This window comes from Eleutherodactylus coqui, chromosome 1, assembly GCF_035609145.1.
Source record: "Eleutherodactylus coqui strain aEleCoq1 chromosome 1, aEleCoq1.hap1, whole genome shotgun sequence".
Lineage (NCBI taxonomy): Eukaryota > Metazoa > Chordata > Amphibia > Anura > Eleutherodactylidae > Eleutherodactylus > Eleutherodactylus coqui.
In genome coordinates this window covers 144,988,413-145,010,340 of record NC_089837.1, presented here as the reverse complement: position 1 = coordinate 145,010,340, position 21,928 = coordinate 144,988,413, and the positions used below count along the sequence as shown (strand labels likewise).

Sequence of the window (21,928 nt, the reverse complement as noted above, 5' to 3'; positions counted from 1 at the left end):
AGAGGGACGCTAGTGCAGTTGGTGGGGCGAGCAATCTGGAGACTTCTTCCTCTGTCGTTGGTCTGAGTACAGAAAGTGAGCAAGAGCCAAATGCAGTACTAATGAGACTGGGTTCAAGGCTAGTCTGAGATTGGGAAGTTATTTCCTCCTGGACATCGTCGATTTTCTTTTTGAAGTAAGCAGCCAACTCTTCAGCACTGAGATCTGTCACTGGGAGGAAGGGGTGTGAGGAGGACTGCAGTTCAGGGCTAAGAAGAGAGTGAAAAGAGTCAGAGAGTCGTTTAGGGTTATGAGGATATTTTATCCTCTTGTGAGGATAATACCACTTGTCCGAACCCAGGTAACCCAAAATCTGGGAGAGTAGAACAGAGGGTAGAATCAAAAATTCCTCTCCAGACCTACGGTGATTTCTGAACAAGGGGCCCCCAAACTTGATGTTATAGAGCAACCAGCAGTATAGTCATAAGAGGTGCAGAGGTTGCACACGGGCCCTGGTGCCTGTGAGGAGTTAAAGGTATCTCTGCCACATTATAAGACATCAGAATTATAAATGATACATTGGGAGGCGAGGATACAAATTTTGCAATGGAGATCACAAGCTTTTGGTGTATCTGCTGCATGGGACCTGGAATTCTGGTTTCAAAATCCGGCCTTGGGGAAGAACTGTCTTAGCGCCTAGAGTCTCTCATGTTTCCAGATTTGCATTGCTTTTAGGCCTAAATTAAGGAGCTGTTAATGCAGAGGATGTTGTTACTGCATGGACTCCAGGGCAGGCACACCGATTTGTGATCTGGAATTACTTTATTGCCCGATATTCTTCCTGCAGACAACTTCTATCCTCATCCCAACACAAGTGCAAACTTCATTTGTTAGGATCAGGTTCATGTTTTTAGAGAACCTGCCACCTGCTGTCTGAAAGTGGAATGGCATGCTACAGAATGTGCTGTGCAAGTCAGTCTCTAGAGCAGTGGTGGCGAACCTATGGCACGCGTGCCAGAGGCGGCACGCAGAGCCCTCCCTGCTGGCACGCGCCGTCATCGGCCGCTCACCACATTAGTGAATGCCTGCAGAGGCCGCGGCTCCCCTGCTGACATTCACTCAGCGCTGCTTTCTGTGCTGATCCCGGCGCACACTGGGATGTCAGTGTGCAGCCAGGATCCTTCTCCCCCCTCTTCCGACGTCTCCTACTTTGGTTCCGCAAGAGCAGGGGGAGAAGGCATCTAACAGCAGCACACTGCCTTCAGTATGCACCTGGGATCAGGCAGGAGAGGAGCGGCGCTCCCGCGAGGAGGAGGGGTACGTATGTGGGGCAGGGGGTGGGCATTCTGACTGCTGGGGAAATCGCTGGGGGGGGGGGGCATTCTGACTGCTGGGAAAATCGCTGGGGGGGAAGGGGGGGCATTCTGACTGCTGGGAAAATCGCTGGGGGGGGGGGAGGCATTCTGACAGCTGGGAGAATCGCTGGGGGGGAGGCATTCTGACTGCTGGGGAAATCGCTGGGGGGGGGCATTCTGACTGCTGGGAAAATCGCTGGGGGGGGGGGCATTCTGACCGCTGGGAAAATCGCTGGGGGGGGGGGGGGGCATTCTGACCGCTGGGAAAATCGCTGGGGGGGGGGCATTCTGACCGCTGGGAAAATCGCTGGGGAGGGGGGCATTCTGACTGCTGGGAAAATCGCTGGGGGGGAGGGGGCATTCTGACTGCTGGGAAAATCGCTGGGGGGGAGGGGGGCATTCTGACTGCTGGGAAAATCGCAGGGGGGGGAGGGAGCATTCTGACTGCTGGGAAAATCGCTGGGGGGGGGCATTCTGACTGCTGGGAAAATCGCTGGGGGGGAGGGGGCATTCTGACTGCTGGGAGAATCGCTAGCGGGGGAGGGGAGGCATGACTGCTGGGAGAATCGCTGGGGGGGAGGTATTAGGACTGCTGGGAGAATCGCTGGGGGGGGGGGAGGCATTAGGACTGCTGGGGGAACCGTTGGGGGAACCGCTGGGGGGGAAGGCATTATGACTGCTGGGGGAACCGCTGCGGGGGGAAGGCATTATGACTGCTGGGGGGGGGCATTATGACTGCTGAGGGGACCACTGGGGGGGGCGCATTATGATTGCTGGAGGAACCGCTTGAGGGGAGGGGGGCATTATTGCTGGCAGACAGCTGGGGGTGGCATTGTGACTACTGGTGGACAACTGGGGGGGGGGGGGTGGTGGTGGTAATATGACTGCTGTGGGAACCGCTGGGGGGGAAGCGGGCATTATTACTGCTGGGGGACCGCTGGGGTATGTCACTATTACTACTGGGGGGGGGGGGGTGTCACTATTATCGCTAGGAGGGCCACTATTACCACTGGGGTATGTTTACATGCGGCAGAAACTGGCAGGGCTGTTTCAAAATAGACAGGGTGCAGATTTTGACAACCTTTTGGATGCGGAAATGCTGCAGAATTTTCCACATCCAAAAAGCAGTCAGAATCTGCACCCTGTCTATTTTGAAGCAGCCCTGTCCTTTTTAGAACGACGGGGGTAAAATCATGTCGTGATAAGCCCCGCCCCCTGACGTGTTGGCACTTTGCGATACATAAGTTGGTTTTGGGTTGCAGTTTGGGCACTCGGTCTCTAAAAGGTTCGCCATCACTGCTCTAGAGTATGGTCGGATGCTATGTGTACCATACAATAAAGAGGATTACATGCATTCCATAGGAGGAGGAGTGATCCATGTGTGACTGATTGATAATGCAGTGATTACAACTGTGCACAGCTGCGTAATGCTCTGGTCCAGTGCATGGGACCAATATTAGGTCTATCGTCTGCAGGACTGGGTTTCTACATTTCCCCTTAATTTGTAGGGTTTCTTCTGATTCTCTAGTTCCCTCCAGCTTTCCTAAAAATATCATATGGTAATACATACTGTGTGTAATAAATCTGTCCATAAATGAAATATAAGCCCTACCCCGAAAAAAATCACTAACTGTAGGGGAGTGGGAGGGGGCAGCGGTACGCAGTCCTTGGTCATGTGATCGCTGTTGTCCAATGGATAACGGCAATCACGTAAAAGTAAAAAAAAAGCAAAAAAAAAAAATTTACCTACCACCACGGATCCGATCCTTATCCGCGGACCTTTACTCAACATCAGCGCATGTGCCCGTCGCTAAAATGGTGGACGCAAGCACAGAAGCTGGGGAAGGTCCGGGAAATTTAAAATGTCCTTGCTCCTGGCTACTAACAGTAGGTGAGAGCCTGACTCAGTGACCAAGTGCCGTGGTGAGCGGTCCACGGTCATGTGATCGCCATTATCCAACGGATAACAGCGATCACGTAAAAGTTAAAAAAGCAGTTGAAATTTGATGCTCCGTTCGATTTGGGCCCTGTTGTGCATACGGACATATGATTAGGGCCACAATGGGTATGTTTCTGAACACAGGACAAACAGGGGGATCCATTTTGGGGTAAAAGTCTTCATTCCTGTGTGTGCTGTACACAAAAACTGTTTTTAAAATGACACAATTGCCAAAAAACGAAAATAATTATTTTTTCCTTCTGCTTTGCTTAGATTCATTCAAAAGTTGTAGGGTTAAAATACACAGTTTACCACTAGATACTTTTGTTAAGGGGTCTAGTTTTCAAAATGGGGTCATTTGTGGGGGTTCTCTGTCGTTTTGGCTGCTCAAGGGGTCTACAAATGTGCTATGGGGCATAAAATGCCTTCAAGCAAAATCTCAGTTCTGAAAGACCACCTTGCGATGGTCTGCGGCGCTGCTGCAGGCTGTCGCTCCCTCCTCCACGCCGACAGAGCATTGCTTTCTGGATGCGGGGCTTGAATGCCCCGCCTCCAGTAAGCTAAGCTCTGATTGGTTAACTCAGCGCTGTGTCAGCCAATGAAAGTCAGCGCTGGGTTACCCAATCACAGCCATTTAATGATGTAATTCAAGCCCTGCATCCAGAAAGCAATGCTCTGTGTCGGCGTGGAGGAGGAAACGACAGTTTGCAGCAGCGCCACAGATCATTGGGGAACACCGGCGGTGAGTATTGTTATTTTTATTTTTTTTTTACTTGCAGTTAGTTTCCCCATTGGAACGCATTAATGGCGTTTAAATGCATTTCAATGGGGAGAAGTGCTTTGACATACGAGTTTTTCCGTTTAAGAGCTCCGTCTCGGAACGGATTAAACTCGTATGTCAAGGCACCACTGTATTTGAGATATTGCAGTTGAAAATGTGACAAAATAACAATTCTTTTCAAAATTTTCCAAATTTTGGCACCTTTTAATAAATATATACAAATTCTATTTTTCCAAAGTCTATTTTTACCACCTAAATGAAGTACAATATGTGGTAAAGAAACAGTGTCAGAATCACTTGGATATGCAAAACCTTTACAGAGTTATTCTATGTCAAAGTGACACAAGTCAGATTTCTAAAAGTTGGCTCGGTCACTAAGGGGTTAATAACATTTGCATCCAAGCAATGGTAGACTGGTCTTCTCAGATCTCACTCACACAGGTGTATGCAATTTTGGTCTATTAACAACAGACTGCTTTCACTGTGCACGCTGCATGCTCTTTTGCTGTGTTTTTTAACGTCCACGCGCCATCCGTTTTTCACGTGCACAGAAAAAAAAAATAGGCTCAATTGATGTCACTCTGTTTCACCGTCTGCAATCACAGGTTCGGTCGCAGATCTGTTACTGCATACAGGACTTTTATGTTCGGTAAGATGCTGGACAACTGAGCGGAAAAAGAATGGACCCCATAAGGCTGAGTTCACACGGGACGGATTTGCCGTGTAAATTCCGTGCGGAATTTCGCCGTGGCAAATCCGCATGCGGCCGCTAATCCCGGGATTAGCCAGCCATGTGGACGAGATTTCTCAGAAATCTCATCCACACGGGACGGCAAATCCGCATGCGGCCGCTAATCCCGGGATTAGCCAGCCATGTGGACGAGATTTCTCAGAAATCTCGTCCACACGGGACGGCAAATCCGCTGCGGCGTGGATTTGCTGACCACAGCATGTCCATTTTTTTTTTCTCCTCTATGGAAGTGGAAGAGCGAGCGGCCAGGCCGCTTCAAAACCACCGCAGGTTCTCCTGGCGGAAATCTCGCAGTTTTTCGCTGCGGCCAAACCGCGGGATTTCCGTCGGGAATCCGCCCCGTGTGAACCCAGCCTTATAGTCAATTGGTGCGGCGCTGTTCGGTTTCATCAGAAAACGGAACCGCCGTCACAGGTGTGAAAACAGGTGTTCGCTGCCATTCCCACGCTCCCATTGACTTTCCATAGGGCTGCTGTGATGATGGATCTGCACACCCTGTAATAAGGTACTCATAGACTTCTAGTTGGCCTCGCCAATACTACTGCTGTTACTGGGACCAGTGGTCATCTCCCCCCAGCAGCCTGTACTAGCCATCATGGCCCAGCACCTGGCACCTGGAGATGCCCTCTGCCCACATGTGACAGCTCCTCCAGCCTCACTCAGTCTGTGGCAGGCGGCCAATGGGAGGGCGGGAGGCCCCGGAAGCTCGTACACAGACAGCCGGGGAGGAGGAAGGGGCTCTGCGGCTGCCGGGATCACAGCAGCCGCTGCAGAGGAGGACGGCTGCCGGGGTGTGCGGGGCCTCACCGTTCTCCAGCCCGGGGATGATCGCCCGTTCCGAGGGCCCCCGATGAGAGACTGCTGGCTGCAGCCGAGTGTGAGTACTTCCCCCATCCCCGGAGCAATATATATATATATACCGGTATGTACTGCATCCCTCCTTCTATATACACTACAGAAGTGGAGGCTGAGCTGCACTGTACGGCGCCACGGACTAGGGTGGTGCTCCAGCTGATGGAGTATTCCAGGAGGGCTCTGCTAGGTATTGCAGGCATGGGTATTGCAGCAGGCTATCATTACTTGTATATATCGGGAGCTACATAACTAGAAGGGGCTAAACACCACGTCCGTCCGCTGCAGTGTTGATCCAGAAGAAGGCATAAACTGCCAGGAGATCAGGGCCAATTGTCCTCAAATTCCTTCCGACTCCAAAACCGGCGATCAGAATAACTTGCGGCGAATCTAGTGGCCATGCCTAGGCCGGGTGCACAAGACCCACGCCCCGAGAGGCAGCGCCAATCGGACGCCGATTTACACACAGCCAGCGCGTTGACCTGCATTAGCGTCTCTGATTTCCTGGCTACATTCACACTGGCCAGTGAGATATCCAGACAAGAAACTCAACGCAACTTTGCGCCAATGTGGGATTTTTCACGTTTCTGCTTTTTTCATTAAAAATCGCATCGCCTCGGTGAAATTGCGATCCTCAAGCGTGTGAGAGGAGCGCAAGTGTTTCCCACAGACGTCAGTGGTAAACATCATATCGCACGACATACGAGTGCCATGCAATGTTTTTCAAGGTCCGCCGGACCCCCCCAAAGATGGAACGTGCTGCCATTTCTTTTCCTTGCAGTGATGCCGCGAGGGAAAAAAAAAATCACTTATATGAATTAATTAATTCAAAAGAACGGATGCGCACAAAACTCGTGCGAGAATATTGTTAGTGTGAAGAGTTTTTCACGCGGTCCATGTAAAAACCGTCAGTGTGCACGTCCTCGTACGCCTATACCGGGGCCGTGTGCTGTAACACCGTCCGCAGCCCCAAATTAAAATCCAGGACAAAAGAGCGCTGGGGACATAATGGAATCTGGATGTTCCCTGTTGTAGTGAATGAGGTTCGTCCTGCGCCTCTCTCGTTGTTTAGCTCCTACTGTAGGACAGCGCCGAATAATGGACAATCATGACGTTGGTGCGGACGAGCCCATAATGAATTCGCCATCACCACGTCCTCAGGCAGAGAGTCCCATAGTTACAATAAAGAACACCCTTCTATGTTGGTGTAGAAATCTCTCTTCCGGATCGCCACGTCCAGCCGCCGCCGCCGCCACTCGCACTAAACACGAGTCACCCGTAGATCGAGCGGCTCCTGTTGACACTGAACAAGCAGTCGCTCAGCAGTCGTTCTGTCTCAGTGAGCTGCAGCAGGCGACTAGCGATAACTGAGCGACTTCTCCCTCCGCGTCCTGTCGGGGGCCGAGTGTACATGAGCCGATAGTTGCCAAAAGCGATTTATGTAGGTGACAGCCAGTGTGAAGGTACCGCAAGAAAGCATATCCTCTTCCATCATGTGACTGGGGTACGCTGTAGTCTATACCAGGGGTTCTCAACTCCAGTCCTCAGGGACCCCCAGCAGGTCATGTTTTTAGGATTTCGCAGGTGATGTAATTATTGTCGGGGCCTCAGACATTGCCACAGGTGTTCTTACTGTAGGAGATCCTGAAAACATGACCTGTTGGTGGTCCCTGAGGACTGGAGTTGGGGACCCCTGATCTGTACCGCTTACATAGACTCTGCTGACGCCAGTTGTTAGTGGATGACGGGGATGGGCTGAGGATTATATCAGTCATATGAGCCTTCCTGCGACTCGTCAGTCAACAGCGGTGTGGAAGAGGAGCGCTTTATAAGAAGCTGATACTGTGTCCCTTGTAAATGTACATGCAGACAGGGCGGACCTCAGACCATATGTTTTCTGTCGTGTGTGTATAACCACCTATACCTATAAGATGCAATAAATCTGGATTGAGCTACTGGACCACATATGACATAGATGGCCCTCTTGGCTTTATTAGCCAATAATGTGGTTGCATACACAGTATACTCAAGATAGGTCATCCATTTGTGGAGGTACAATGCCCCGGGACTCCTGCCAAGAGACCACTTCATACCAGGCACAGTGCTGTACCTTTCGTAGTGGCGGTAGCTGGTGTAGAAGCTCAGTCCTATTCTCTTGAATGGGACTAAGCTGCACTTTTAGGCCATGTGATAAATGAAAGGCAGCTGCGCTCATCTGAGCGCTGTGTCCTCTTCAAATAGCTGATCGATGGGGTGAATATACTTGGCCTTCTATGGCATTGCCATTGAAAGGAGTACAGGGACCGTGCGCATGCTCAAATGCCGTTCCAGTCATTTGGGGACTTTTGGGATCGTTGGGTCCCAGCGGTGGATAGGGAATAGCTTTCAATGTTGGCACAAAGCCTTTAATAAAGTGGGACTCAGCTTAGGATCCTCATCTCTTGGCCATGATGAACGGCTACGTAGGTTCTCTTTCTCTGGATCTCTGTATTACTCAGCTACCTATTGATTTAATGGATACTGTTAAAAGGATTTGTCCGGCTGGAAAAGATCTTTTCCATTGTGTATGAAGTGTAAAATGATATAATGAACACAGAGCTCTCTACTCTCTCAAAGCAACTGTGAAAGTAGAGCTCCCAGGTTCGATGTGACAGCAAATCGTTGGCGGAACTATTGTTAAGGCCTCCTATCCACGGCACGTGCAAATTCCATGCAGGGAATCCAGCCCTGCCCGCGGCCAGCGAGCCCTGCTTACCCGCAGTCCCCGGCAGCGGCGTCCTTGTGGATCCCCCCACTTCCGGGTTTGCTGTTCTGCGCATTGTCCTCACGGCTCGCAATCGGGCATGCGCAGTAAAGATTTTATTTTATTTTTTTTTAAATCCCGAGCTTGCAAAGGTATGCTATTAGATTAAAGTGGTTGTCCCAGAAAAAAAAAATGTTCGTAGTCAAGTCCAGCCCCATTATTTCTGTTTGCCCGACAACTCTCTCCATGTAAATGGGACATAAGGTTAGAATAGCGCCACCTGCTGTTTCTACTGTGTGCATCTCAGTAATTGTTCCAAGGCGTCGCACCAACTCATTTCTGCTTCTCTCTGCTCCACTGCATATGTGGAGGGATCTCTGGTGTGGTGAGCGGCTGCCTCTGATCTACTTGTTAGAAGACATACTGAGCAATTGCAGTAAGATACTCTCTTATCACTTGTGTATTGTTTCTTCTGACAGAGAAGACGCAGCAACTTCAGAAGCAGCCGCCCACCACACCAGGGACCCTTCATGTAACTAGTGGAGCAGAGAGAAGCAAGACTGAGCATGTGTGACCACCTTGGAAGATTTACTGAAGTGGACACAGAATAGAAACAGCAGGTGGTGCTATTCTAACATTATTCAGGGGGATAGAAACATTTTTTTTAATAAGTGTAAATACAGAAATAATTATGGGCTGGATTTAATTACAAACGATGGGGCAAATTTTGCCATAAAACAATCTTACAAACTTTGCACCACATTTACAATGTGCGTTAGACACTTTTTTGAGCAGTTCTGAAAAGGGGGCGTGTCTTTGCTGGAAGGGGGTGTGGCCCAAATGTGACTTTTTTGCACAAATTTGTTATAAAACTAAGCCAATTAATAGATGGTATACACTAAAACTAGGAAGTCTGAAGATGCAGCAGAGTCACTGTGATAAATCTAGCACAGTTTAAGGGCGAGAAAATCTGTATATTTTTTTTTCTTCTGCGGGAGTGAAAATGCGTGATTATGAAACCTATGAATTTCAATGGTTTCATTCTCAGTTGTGATGTTTTCACTCCTATGATTCTTCGAGGAAAAAAAAAATCGCAGCATGTTGTATCTTTCTGCGATATTGCACATTGTTTTCACTGAGGCCGGCTGCAGCAGGGGATTTCTTTATCCAGGCGCCGCTCTGTTGCCAGCAAGGTGAAACCCCTGGATGAAGGAATCCCCTGCTGCAGCTGTCACAGCTGAAGCAGTGGATTGCGATCTTCTCCCATTGCTTTCAGCAGGGCCGGTGCTGCTACAGCTCTATGGAAAGCAATAGGATGAAGGGAACCCACACAAGGATGCAAGGCTGTTTTCACATGAAACCGCTTGGCATTCAGGGGTTTTTAGAAGGTTTACGAGGGCGATATCGGGCCGTGAATCACATCCCAATATCGCTCTTGCCAGTGTGCAGGAGTCCTAAGACTGTCTAGGTTACACTTGTACTAACTATTAAACAGAATTAGAAAATTTGCCCCAACGTTTTTTTGCGGCTCATGCCCATAATATGGCTCAATTTTTAATTTTTTTACAAACTTTATAAGGCTACCATAGGGGTACATGAAGTACTCTCTCTACTGTGCGTCTGTACACCTCAGGTTTTCTACAAAGTTCTGTAAATTGCAACAGAAAAAATAGTGGCATGCTCCATTAAGGTCCATTTAGACAGGACAAATGTCAGGCACAGGAGCTAGTATCTCTGGTTTGCTCACAGAGCGGCCAGCGGGGAGGCTTCAGGAGATTCCTCTCCTCACGCTCCCCCGCCCCTCTTCATTGACTTAACATAGTGATCGTTCAGTACTGAACGTCTGCTGTTTACACTGAAAGATGAGCGATCAGCTCATCGCCCATCGTTTATGCTGCATAAATGATGGATGATGAGCTGATTGCTCCATGCAAATAGCGGCTGTTCAGTATTGAACAGCCGCTATGTTAAGTCAATGGAGAGGGGCGGAGGAGCGTGAGGAGAGTAATCTCATGCTGCTGCCCCGCTGTGAGCCAGCGATACTAGCTCCCGTGCAGGTGCACAGGAGCTAGTATGTGCGGGGACTAGTGTCAGGCATCGTTTGCCCGACACTTGTCCTGTCTAAATGGATCTGTACTCTATGTAGAATTGGTGATAATGGGATTAATATCCGTGTACACAGAGAGTTTGATGGAGCCTGCTAAAATTGAAGAGGAATTGAATACTCCCCTAACCCGGACGTTCCCCGTTAAACAGCCCCGCTGCCCGCCATATGGAGCCCGGAAGAATAGACGGGCGTTCTTGTGATGTACATTGTGCACATGTCCGCTCAGCCATTCACAGGCTTCAGCAGTGATTCTTCCTTGTCCACAGAAGCCTGTTAGGTGGCGGAGCGATCACGTGCATAATGAACGGCATGTGACCCTCTGCCACTTGTGACGGGCACCTGGGCTGCAACACCGAATCGGGAACGGCTGGGATAGGGAAGTATTCAGTTCTATCTAATAGTAAGCCTATCTACCATGTCCTGAAAAACCCCTTAACAAATAAATTGTAACACACTGCTCATCAGATGTATACAAAAATTACTATAGTACCGGTTGCGTACACATGGGCGAGTGTGATATCTGTCCAAGAGACTCGGGCCGATATTGTGCTTTCCAACATGAAATTTTCACGCCAATGCAAAGTGTTTTTGATTAAAAATTACTTCTGTGAAATTGTGATTCTCCAGCACGTTAGGATTGCAGCTGTTTGCCATTGACTTCAATGGGAAACATCCCATCCACATGCATGTTGCACGGCATACCAGTGCCATGGCATGTCTTTTAAGGTCCCTTTGAAAACTATGGGTGAGGTGTTCCGAGAGGATGCCGAAAAATAGAACGTGCTGCGATTTTTTTTTTTTTTTTTTCCCCCATCTTTTTTTTCCCCTTGTTGCTTGTATGAGTGAATCCATGCGTGAATATACTCTGTGAATAAGCCCTTACACTCCTGTCATCATATGTATGTATAATATATATTTTATTGATGTGGTTTTCTTAGATATGGTTAAATTCCGTGAATTAGGTGAGCCACTTGTCATGGTAAGGGTGTACAGTATTGCACAACAGAATTTGAGGTTGTAGGGCATTTCTCATTTAATGCCATGTAATAACAGGATTGCAGCACTTGCTATGAACGCAGAATAGTCTGTAGTCATTTCCAGTCTTCTCATGTAGCACATCGGATGCATTCATTTTGTACTATCCCACGACTGACAGAAGGAGATGAGTCATCCAAGATCTCCACTCATCATGTTCCTTGTATTACTCTCATGGGAAGATAGATTTGGTACTGGCCTGTTACTTAATCATTGCTTCCCTGTGTTCAAAATATCCAGGAGGGTCAGTAATGGGCTGATATTGTTTTAGATGTGAGAAAATGTATGTTCTCTCCCTGTGCTTTCTGCATGATACACACAGTTACCGGACTGCTTATATAGTTAATAATACAGCTTTTGATATTCTTATTTAGTTTAAAGAGATATCCCCATCTGTACCCCTGACCACATCCGGCCTCACCACATCTATTTAAGTGGTAGCCAGGTTTTGCAGCTAAGCATCTAAGTGAATGGGAGTTGCATGAAGTGTGTCGCACAGTAAGCTGTTCTGTTTCTGTAACCTGTGAGCGGCTGAAGCGGTGTAGCTTTATTTGCTACACTGTTTACATAACTTCCATTCACTTAGGCCGGCTGCACACGGCCGTGACGCCCCCCCAGAGACCCCCAAACTTACCTGCGGATCCGGCGTCCTCGCTCCCGCATGACGCGTCACGTGACACGCCAGCCACGTCACATGACACGCCGTGTCATATGACGCGGCGGCGGTAGACGGGGAAGCGGTTTCACGCTATCTTCCGCTGTGCTACAGCGGAAGATAGCGTAAACGGACGTCTTCCATTGACTGCAAGGGATGCTGTCCGTGCGTACACCCGCGGCAAATAGAGCATGCCGCGGGTGAGAACGTGTGAATTCACGGTGCAGAATTCCACACCTAATAGCTGCGGGCAACGTGGCGGATTTCCGCCGCGAATTACGCGGCGGAAATCTGTCCGTGGGAAGGAGGCCTTATTAGGCCCCCTGCACACGGACCAAAACAACCAATCACTGTGAATCAGCCAAACCAAATAAGCAATCGCCGTGAATCAGCCAACCCAAATAACCAATCGCCGTGAATGGTTGTTTGAATTAACTCAATCAGGTTGCAGGTGCTGTGGAGGTGGTGTGGAATTTAGTTATACACCCCCAACGGCCCCCCCCCCCCCCCCCCCCCGGCTGTGAGGTCAGTCCCCGCATGGTTCAGGTAGCCGGCTCAAGGTTAACTCAGCGTTCCATCCCTCTAAGTTCGGTAAAATGAGTACCCAGCTTGGGGGGGGAGTAATAAATAAATTATTTGAAAACCCTGCAGAATCAGTTGGTGCCATGCAAATAACAAGATTTATTCCTTGATAAATTGCGAAGCTTATCGGCCCATTCAAGTAAATGGATGAAAGCTGTAATAATACTCAGAATAACTACCATGACAAGTATGGCATTCTGCGTATGAACCAACCTGTGACTCAATGTAAAGATTGTAGATGCTGCTGTGCTTCACACAGCTGACCAGTGGGGGTGTCAAGAGTCAGATTCCACTGATCTGTTATTGATTGCTTATCCTAAAGGCAGACCATCAATTTTAAAAGCCCACATAACCCCTTTAAGAGTTTTTCTCTTAATTTTTGAGACACGAAGCAGCACTTGGGCATCTACCACTATCCGCTCTACTAACTCTCACGGGGGTTATTTGTCATCTGGTCACCCAAAAGTTAGTGTTCAGGAAATAAGTGCATGGGCGCTGCACTAGGACTTTTTAAAATAAAATCTGGCAATTGTATTTGTATACCCTGAATATATCTGGAAATATGCTCTTATGTATAATTTATTTTGTTTCTGTTCTTCCTTCAAGTAATCTTCGCTTCCACTGGCAGAGGAACTTCGTTCTTCATTCAATACTGACTTTGCATAACACCAGGTCAAATGATTGTGTTACAACATGTCAGGCCACCTTCTCAACCAGAGCCATCTACCTTTCCATCCACCGTAGGAATGGGCAAAAAGCAAATAGTACTCCCTGTGCAGCCTCTTTCAGACAGAAGACCTGCCGTTGCATCTCCACCTCTGTCTCTAGACGTCACACCGGATGAAGTTGTGGAGCAAGATCCGTCCTTGGAAGACCTGTGTAAACCACTTTCTTGTAAGCTGTGTAATGTCACATTAAATTCTGCACAGCAAGCTCAGGCACACTATCAGGTAAGGGCAGCACAGGACAGTGGTAATTTATCTTTTTAATGTTTTTTTCCACCAAGGCTCAGCAGAAAATGGTCTGAATTGGCTTTTTCTGCTGTCCAAGGTAACTGGTGTATAGTCGGCTTTACTAACGGACTGTTTACAAGGGGTGGGCAAAACTATGGAAATGCAAAGACAAGGGTTAATTGCAGCATGGTCTTGAAATTTGTATTAGTGGGACATGCAGGCAGCTGGGGAGTGGAATTATGGGAACTGTAGTCTTTTACATAATCCCACCCACAGCAAACCTTGGCAGCATAAAAACTACTGAGCTGCACAGTGCTGAGCAAGGTGGAAAGAAAATTATCTACTGAGCTTTGGTGGCATCATCTTGTGAGCATTCAGATACATTTAGGTATCTTTTTTTTGTATTTTTATATGCTTGGAAAACCCTTTAAAGTGTTCTTGATCTTTTTCAAAAAAACAATATAGGGCAACTCTGCCGAAAACACATTTTTACATGCCTGACCCCCTGAACTGATTGCCTGTCACATTCTGGAGGTCTCTGCGTATTGCAGTTACTTTCCTGCAGTGCGGCCTCATGTCTGATACTCATCAGGCACCATCCTGAGAGTGAGACTTTTTTTTCTTTCAGTTTCACATCAATCCCATGATGCATTAGCTAAGTTTATACCATTCTGTCTGCTGGGGAGGGGGAGTTTAATTATCATTACCTTGTGTATTCTCCTATATAAGCTACAGACCATAAGTATACAGTCAGGAGGATGAGCTGTGATCTCCTCTCTTATAACTGTGTGACAGGAGCTGTGATCATTATCAGTAACTGACAGGAGTGCCTGAATTCCCCTTTAGGCATCTTCTGTGGTAGGTTTATGTAACGGCATCACACAAACTGAGAATCTGCCTAGTAAATGAATACATAACCCCAAGTAGATCTGAGCTGGTTAGAATTGAGATCACATGACCATCTGAGGAAAAAGAGGCTGGGGGTTTCAGATATAAAGGTATAACTAACCATGAGAAAAAAAAATCACCGTCAGGATAGGTCATCAGTAGTTGATTGGCTGCGAACCGCCACTCGGGGCCCTGGCGGATCAGCTGTTTGGGAGCCTGTTCTCAACGACAAGTCACAAAGTATGAAGCAGAAGCAATGTCTAGTGGCCGGTGCTGGTAATTGTAGGCACAGCTGTCATTGATTTTAATGAGAGCCTGTTCTTACAGGACCCCAATAGGGCATATGAATAGGAGATGCTATCTTGGCATAACCCCTTTAAATAGAACAGCATGACCACTGCTGCATGCAAACTCCTCTGAAACAGGGGGCGCAGGGCCCCCATTATAGTGATCTGTGAGGATCCTAGAGGTGGGACTTCCAGCAATCGTACATCGATCACTTGTCCTAAGACTAGGTGAGAAGACTTGTTCTTGGGACAACCCCTTTAAATCAAAAAAGGGAAAAAAAAGGAACAAGTACACATGTAGCAGATCAGTCAGCAATGTTTTCATGGACCTTGCTTTGTACGAAAGGCAACTTTCTTACGTAAGCGGGAAGTTAGCACAAAGTTTGGAGCTCACAAACGGCCCAGCTGAAAGCAAGGCAGACAGGCCCAGACACTATCTGCTAGTGGTTGTAGACTGCAGCACTGGCTTCATGTTATTTGGCCTGACAAGAAGGCCAAATAATACGTATTAAGACCCTTTTTTTTTTTTTCTGTATTACTGACTTTTTACAGTTTGGACACTGCATGAATTTAGTTCAGCAACCAGACATTCCATTGTAGTAAATATTTTTTTTTTTTTTTAAACCCTGTTCACACGATGCCGTTAAAAAACACAAAAGCATGCCATGTTTTTCTTATTAAAAAAGAAGCATCCCTTATCCTTGTAGTTTCCACATTCTTGTCTTTTTTTTTTTTTTCCTCCTGACTTCATTGGGGAAACAAAGATAAAAAGGAGGGTTAAGCAAGACCCAGTGAGAATGGTGAAATAGCTCTGGAGTAAAAAGTGTTTTGAATGATGGAGGTGCTGCCAACCAGATGACGCTCCACCAAGGTGGGCGTGAGTATAGCGAGAGAGAATGTGGTAAAATAGCTAACTCTAAGCTAGTTGAAAGCTGAAGGTCCAAGATGCCACAGTGAAAGCACTTCTTTTTTTTATTTAGGCCTCGTTCAAACGGGCAACAAAGTTGCACAATTTTGTAGCTTTGCCACAATGCTACAAATCGCGTGTATGAGAAGCCCATGCTTTCCTATGTGTTACTTCACACATGTTTTGTAGCATGCGACAACCTGACACAAAAACCTTGCAAGTCCGGCAATATGCTCACGACTCGTGAGGTTTTGCAGCCCATGTTTCCCTATGGAGCTTTCTTCTGTTACATCACACGAAAGTGTGGTGTTCGTGCGGTGCGATGCAACTTTGACAGCAGGAAATCCCACTGTCAAAGGTACAATCTAAGCCCTAACTGCAGGAAAAAATTTAAAAAACACATACATCACCTAGAAGCGCTGTCAGTCTGGCCGCATCTTCTCCCCGAGTCCCGGAACTGTTTCTCTTCATCATCTTCTGGCCGGGGATTGAAAAATCCCCGCCTCCTGGAAGCAACGACTGTGATTGGCTAAGGCTTTGCCAATCACAGCCAGTGCTAAATGAATGGTTGTGATTGAACCAATCACAGCCATTCATGGAGTGTTTACTGTGATTGGCTAAGCGTCAGCCAATCACAGTCAGCGCTTTCAGGAGGCGGAGATTTTTCAATCCCTGTCCAGAAGAGAAGATGATGATCCGTGTCGGGACCCGGGGAGAGGATGCGGCCATTCCCTGAACAGCGCGGGAGAGGTGATCTATACTTTATATAAAAATAAAAAAAATTTCTTCAGCCATGGCTGATTTTCGGGGTAGGGCTTATATTTTAATCCCCACACCCGAAAATCCTTGCATGTGGTGCCACAAAGTCGCGCGCTTTTGTAGCGCCGCATGTGACTTTATAGCGCTCCAAAATCGCGATATTGCCACGAGAAGATGCAGCGATATCGCACGGACCAGCGATGCGATATTGCTGCGATTTTTCTCGCAGCGATGCCATGTCGTCGTGTAAACAAGGCCTTAACAACATAGAGACCCAGCAAGTGAATACACGTTTTGGGGTTGAGCCCCTTTGTCAGTTCAGCTAGATTACACACAACAGGAGGCCTGTGGGGGTGACAATGTCAAAGGTTTTTTGGATGTGCCAGAGGTCCGGTATGTGGCAGGGAGACGGGGAGGAAAGTGCTTCAGCATCACCGAAGGAGAGGGGTGCTTCACCACCAGTATTTTACCACCTTCTCTTTCATTGGGGAAAGGCTGGTATTCCAAGCGGAGCTGTGTCCTAGAACTGAGTATTTAAAAAGTAGACTGACAGAACTGCTGTAGACCTGCTTGTAATTGAGGCTTAGTATTAGCATGTCTGATGCCACACGTTTGTGGCCGCATATTACTGTAAAGAAAACTGCAGCAGAGAGAGACTGCTTTTTATATATTTTTTTTTTTATCTTTGTCACTTTTTTGTAGTTTCGTTTTAGAATTGCTTTTACAAAAATAGGACTTTTGTGGTAAAAAACACAATTGTTTTGTTTTTGAGATACAGAAGTGATATGCTCTGCTGTGTGCCACATTTGCCACATGGGAATATTGTTCTCCATGAACAGATCTCAAAGATCTAGTTCACCAGTCCAAGAGCTCTGCCTGAACATAGTGCTCTCAACTACAGCTGGAAGCCTGGCGCCAAGTGTGGTTCAACCTGCATTCAGGGTAAATGTCATTGCACAGTTAAAGGTTCAGATCAGAGAAAAGACAAAATTATTGTTAGTGTGGACACTTGGAGAGATTTATCAGAATGAGAACTTGGAACTCATCTGCTCTAGTCGTCACTTGTACTAATCTGATAGGTCTCTCCAGTCATCCTCTCATGCAGTAGTGTACAAAGTGTATGTATAAAAACCAGTGCGTATAAAATAGTGGTCACCCAGTTGTGCAGCTTTTCCACATCTCCTTCGGAGTCCTTTTTTAGAAATCTCCCTAAATATGTATTGCAGATGTATACTGATATATGTCTACTGAAACTTGTATATTTTAGGGTAAAAACCACAGCAAGAAGTTACGAAACTACTCTGCATCAAGTAGTTGTCCGGCGTCCTCAAGACACACTTTACATACAGTATCCCCTGGATCATCTTCACCCAATGTAAGTGTCTGGTTCATCAATATCTCATTGCAGGTTACATTACATATTAAATAGTCCTTGATGGATGACTATGTAGGTGGGATACAATCTCTCGTTAACTAACCTAAATTGGATGCATGTGACCCTGTAAGGGGTTGTCCAGGCTGAAGACAGGCCATCAATTTCTAAAGCCTGAATAAACCTTTTAACTACAAAAAATAACTTTCATATACCGGATTGCATTATTATGACTCTGAACTTGACCTTAAGAATGAATTAATGGGTTCTATCCTCTGGATAGGTCATCAATAGTCAATTAGCAGAGGTTCTCCGCTTCAGATCCCCGCCGATCAGATGATTCTCCTGCTTGCTGTCAGTGCAGCAGGACGAGACGTCTACATTAGGGTTGGAGCCAGAAGCGTAGTAGGAGGCTTTGTTCCCTATGAGGTCAATGGGAATAGGCCTTGCATTACACTTCCGGCTCCTCATTGCAGTAAGTGTAATAAATTGCATCATTCCTACAAAGAGAAGCAGAGTTGCAGACAGCACAACTTTAACCCAATAAGGGATGAACTGGTAACTTGCAATCGCCACAAGGAAATTGATCCAAATAATTTCCAAAGTACAAATAAAAGTAAGACAGATACAGTGAGGTTCAACAGCACTATAGATATTGCGTGATATTGTAATCTATATTGAGGCCACGTGGCGTCAAAGTGTCTAAAGTATAGATCCAGCTGAGTTCTTTTTTAAGGAGAATTTTTTCACGATCGCCACCACGTGAGAGCGGGGGCACACAGTCGATCACCCTAAATCGTAGTTAACCGACCGTGTGACCACTCTCCACAAAATGGCGCGAAACAGGTAATGACAGGTTCTTAGTACGAATAGAGCTTTTATGTCCATTAATTCTAGTACGAACTTCAAGCGTTGTTTCTCCTACGTACTGCAGTCCACATGGACAACACAAAAGGTAAATTACGTAAGAAGAGGAACACGTGAAGAAACCTTTAATCGAGAAAGCAGCACCCGTTGATGAATGGTGAAATTTATCACCCTTAAGCATATTATTGCAGCAAGAACAATTTGCAATTAACAACTGATTGGCTGTTTGACTGCATATATACCCTGTTGTACCATTGCTTTCATTGCATTTGAAAAAGACTTTGTGTCGAAACGTCATGTATCTGTGACTTGAGGAGGAATAAAGCTCTGCATCATTTATCTGCACCTGGTTTGCTGCCATACTTTTCTCTACATACTTACGTGTGTTCACGTGACAGTGTAGACACGCTGTATGAGGCCCCTATGCGTGGTACGTCGTGACATCATGACGTTCTATCACATGACTTTCTCCATGACGACGCCTGATGCCAGAAGTGCCCACAAGTATCCATGCATTGATTCTAAACCCTCCACATGAGGTACTAATTTGCAATTAACAACTGATTGGCTGTTTGACTGCATATATACCCTGTTGTACCATTGCTTTCATTGCATTTGAAAAAGACTTTGTGTCGAAACGTCATGTATCTGTGACTTGAGGAGGAATAAAGCTCTGCATCATTTATCTGCACCTGGTTTGCTGCCATACTTTTCTCTACATACTTGCATCATTCCTATTAATTTCACAAAGCCTTCTATTACACTTTCGGCTCCGACCCCAGTGTGGACGTCTGGCTTGGCTGCATTGACAGCCGGCTGGAGGATCAGCCGATCGGTGGGGTTTCCGAGCGGCTGACCCTGCTGATTGACTATTGATGACCTATCCTGAGTATAGGTTATCAATAGCCCATCAGCAAGATAAGTCATAACTAATAAATGGCCGGAAAATCCTTTTAAACCATATATTACCCAAAGTGCTTTCTCCCTTTTGTTATGTAGTGAGCCTGTGAATAAATGTGTCTCTATATCAAAAGATTAGCAATTTACAATAATAATACTATACATATGAAATGTGACGGTTTACACCGCATTTGGTGTATGCTGGAGGAACTGCCCTCACCATATACACTACATGGGTCCATTGGGCCTGACGGATGGCATAAGGCATATGCTTTTGGCGTCTGGTGGGCGGATGTGTGTGCTGGTATTCTGTGCTTTCCTGTACAGTACAGAACTGCAAAGAATGCCGGCTTATGTTTTCTTATAAAGTAGTGAACTATTGTCAGTATAAATACCAACTAAAGGTCCTGATGTGATGTGAACAGAGCCTTATACAGCTTGCCTTTGTCCAAATTAGAGCCCCAAAATGATACACTGGGTCCTCCACTTCTTTCTTCCACAATATGTTTTACAGGTTACTATAAAGGCAGTCCGTCCCCCAAATATTACCCATAAGGTTGTTTTCAGACCAGCATGTTTTTGCTCCATATTAGGTCCGTGTTAAGGGGACTGTAATATGGAGCTAATGTAAATCTATAGGGCTAATAACATATTTTTGACTGTCATTTTTTGAAAATGCTGATTGATCTGTTTTTTTTTTTTTTTTGCGCATTTGCCTTGGTATTTGGATCACTATTTGCGCAATAGAAAATATAAAAAACAGAGGCAAATATGAATAAAAAATTGTTGACATAAGGATGTGATATCTTTTGAAACACGTCTGTAATACGGATCCGTATTATGGACATGTTTCTATATGCTCATCTGAAACCGATGGCAGCACTAGATGGGTGCTCCACATCCTCTTGCTTAATGATTGATGTGTGTAGTCCCAATTATTAGGCAAGGGAAGAGACTGTGGAGGACTGAGCGGTAGACAGCTTGGACCAATCCAGACTGGAAGATGCCGATCAAACAGATCGCAGCTCATTTGCATCCATGGTGGCTACCCCATGAAGCTGATGGAGAGAGCTGCCATAATAAAGAAAATGACCCAAAGCCGACGCCAGCCAAAACCGTCGCTATATGTGCCCTGTAATCCCAAACTATACATATTACATATCAAGAACGTCCGAAACAAAATGAGGAACCCGTTCCCATACTTTTTATTTTAGCGTAAATATACGAATAAAAAAAAAAATGGTATAAATGTTAAAATCCAAGTTGGAAGATGCCGATGAGACAGATTACAGCTCATTTGCATCCGTGCTGGCTACCCCATGAAGCTGATGGAGAGAGCTGCCAAGAGGGTGCCAAAGTGTTATCAAAGCAAAGGGTGGTTACTTTATAGAATTGAAAATATAAGATACGTTTGCATTGTGTTACCTGTTATCTGTAATAGACAATATCTGCCTGATGGCTGCGTTTCCATTGAAACATGAGGCACAATCATGAATGTAAGCATAGCCCCAAACTAGTGTGATCAGTGTTTCCTAGACAGTATTTCGGTGACAGACCTTTAACCCCCTTAAGGACCATGCTTGGTAAATATACAGCGCTTGGCCCTGGCTTTAATCCCTGGAAATAGTAAAAGTATGTTGCAGGATTAAAGTCTCTGCTCCTGCAATCAAGCAGGAGCAGGTCAGGTCCTCAACTGTTAAACACAGCCGAAGATCCAGAAAAGTGGCTTCCGTCTTCTCCTTTCCTGAGTGCATAGCACTCAATGAGCTCTATGTATTAAGAGGGGAAAGTGATAGTGTTTCTTTCACTATGTGACCCGGCAATCACGTGACCGCCGGGTGTCACCTATTGCAGCAGAGCTGCAGGGTCCTAGCAGACCCTGATCAGCTCTGTCAGCTCCTGTGGATGCCCCAGCCAAAGTGGAAAAGTTTGAAACGGAAAAAAAAAACATGTGAATGACCCCCAGAAGTCGTACATGACGTCATAGATGGTAAAAAAAAAAGTTACAAAAATAAGTTTAAAAAAATTACAGAATGAAATAAATATATATACATAAAAAAAAAAGGACCCAAACAAAACCGTCACTGTGCGCGTCCTGTAATCTGAAACCATACATATTACATATCAAAACGTCCAAAACAAAATGAGGAACACGTTTCCCTACTTTTATTTTAGCGTAAGTATACTAATTGAAAAAAAAAAACAACTATAAGTGT

At 46.3% G+C, this 21,928-nt stretch overlaps 1 protein-coding gene across 2 annotated transcripts in view; it reads left to right on the top strand.

Moving 5' to 3' along the window:
• The first annotated feature begins 5,522 nt into the window (after nucleotides 1-5,522).
• Nucleotides 5,523-21,928, top strand: part of ZMAT3 (zinc finger matrin-type 3) — a 29,933-nt gene continuing 13,527 nt past the window's right edge. Inside the window, exons 1-4 of one of the 2 annotated variants that reach the window (XM_066601386.1) lie at nucleotides 5,523-5,682; nucleotides 8,880-9,020; nucleotides 13,386-13,729; nucleotides 17,841-17,948. In XM_066601386.1, the coding sequence (XP_066457483.1) occupies nucleotides 13,457-13,729; nucleotides 17,841-17,948 (381 nt within the window). In that variant the 5' untranslated portion in view covers nucleotides 5,523-5,682; nucleotides 8,880-9,020; nucleotides 13,386-13,456. The remainder of the gene's footprint in view (nucleotides 5,683-8,879; nucleotides 9,021-13,385; nucleotides 13,730-17,840; nucleotides 17,949-21,928) is intronic. The other variant, XM_066601394.1, reaches the window with a different exon arrangement.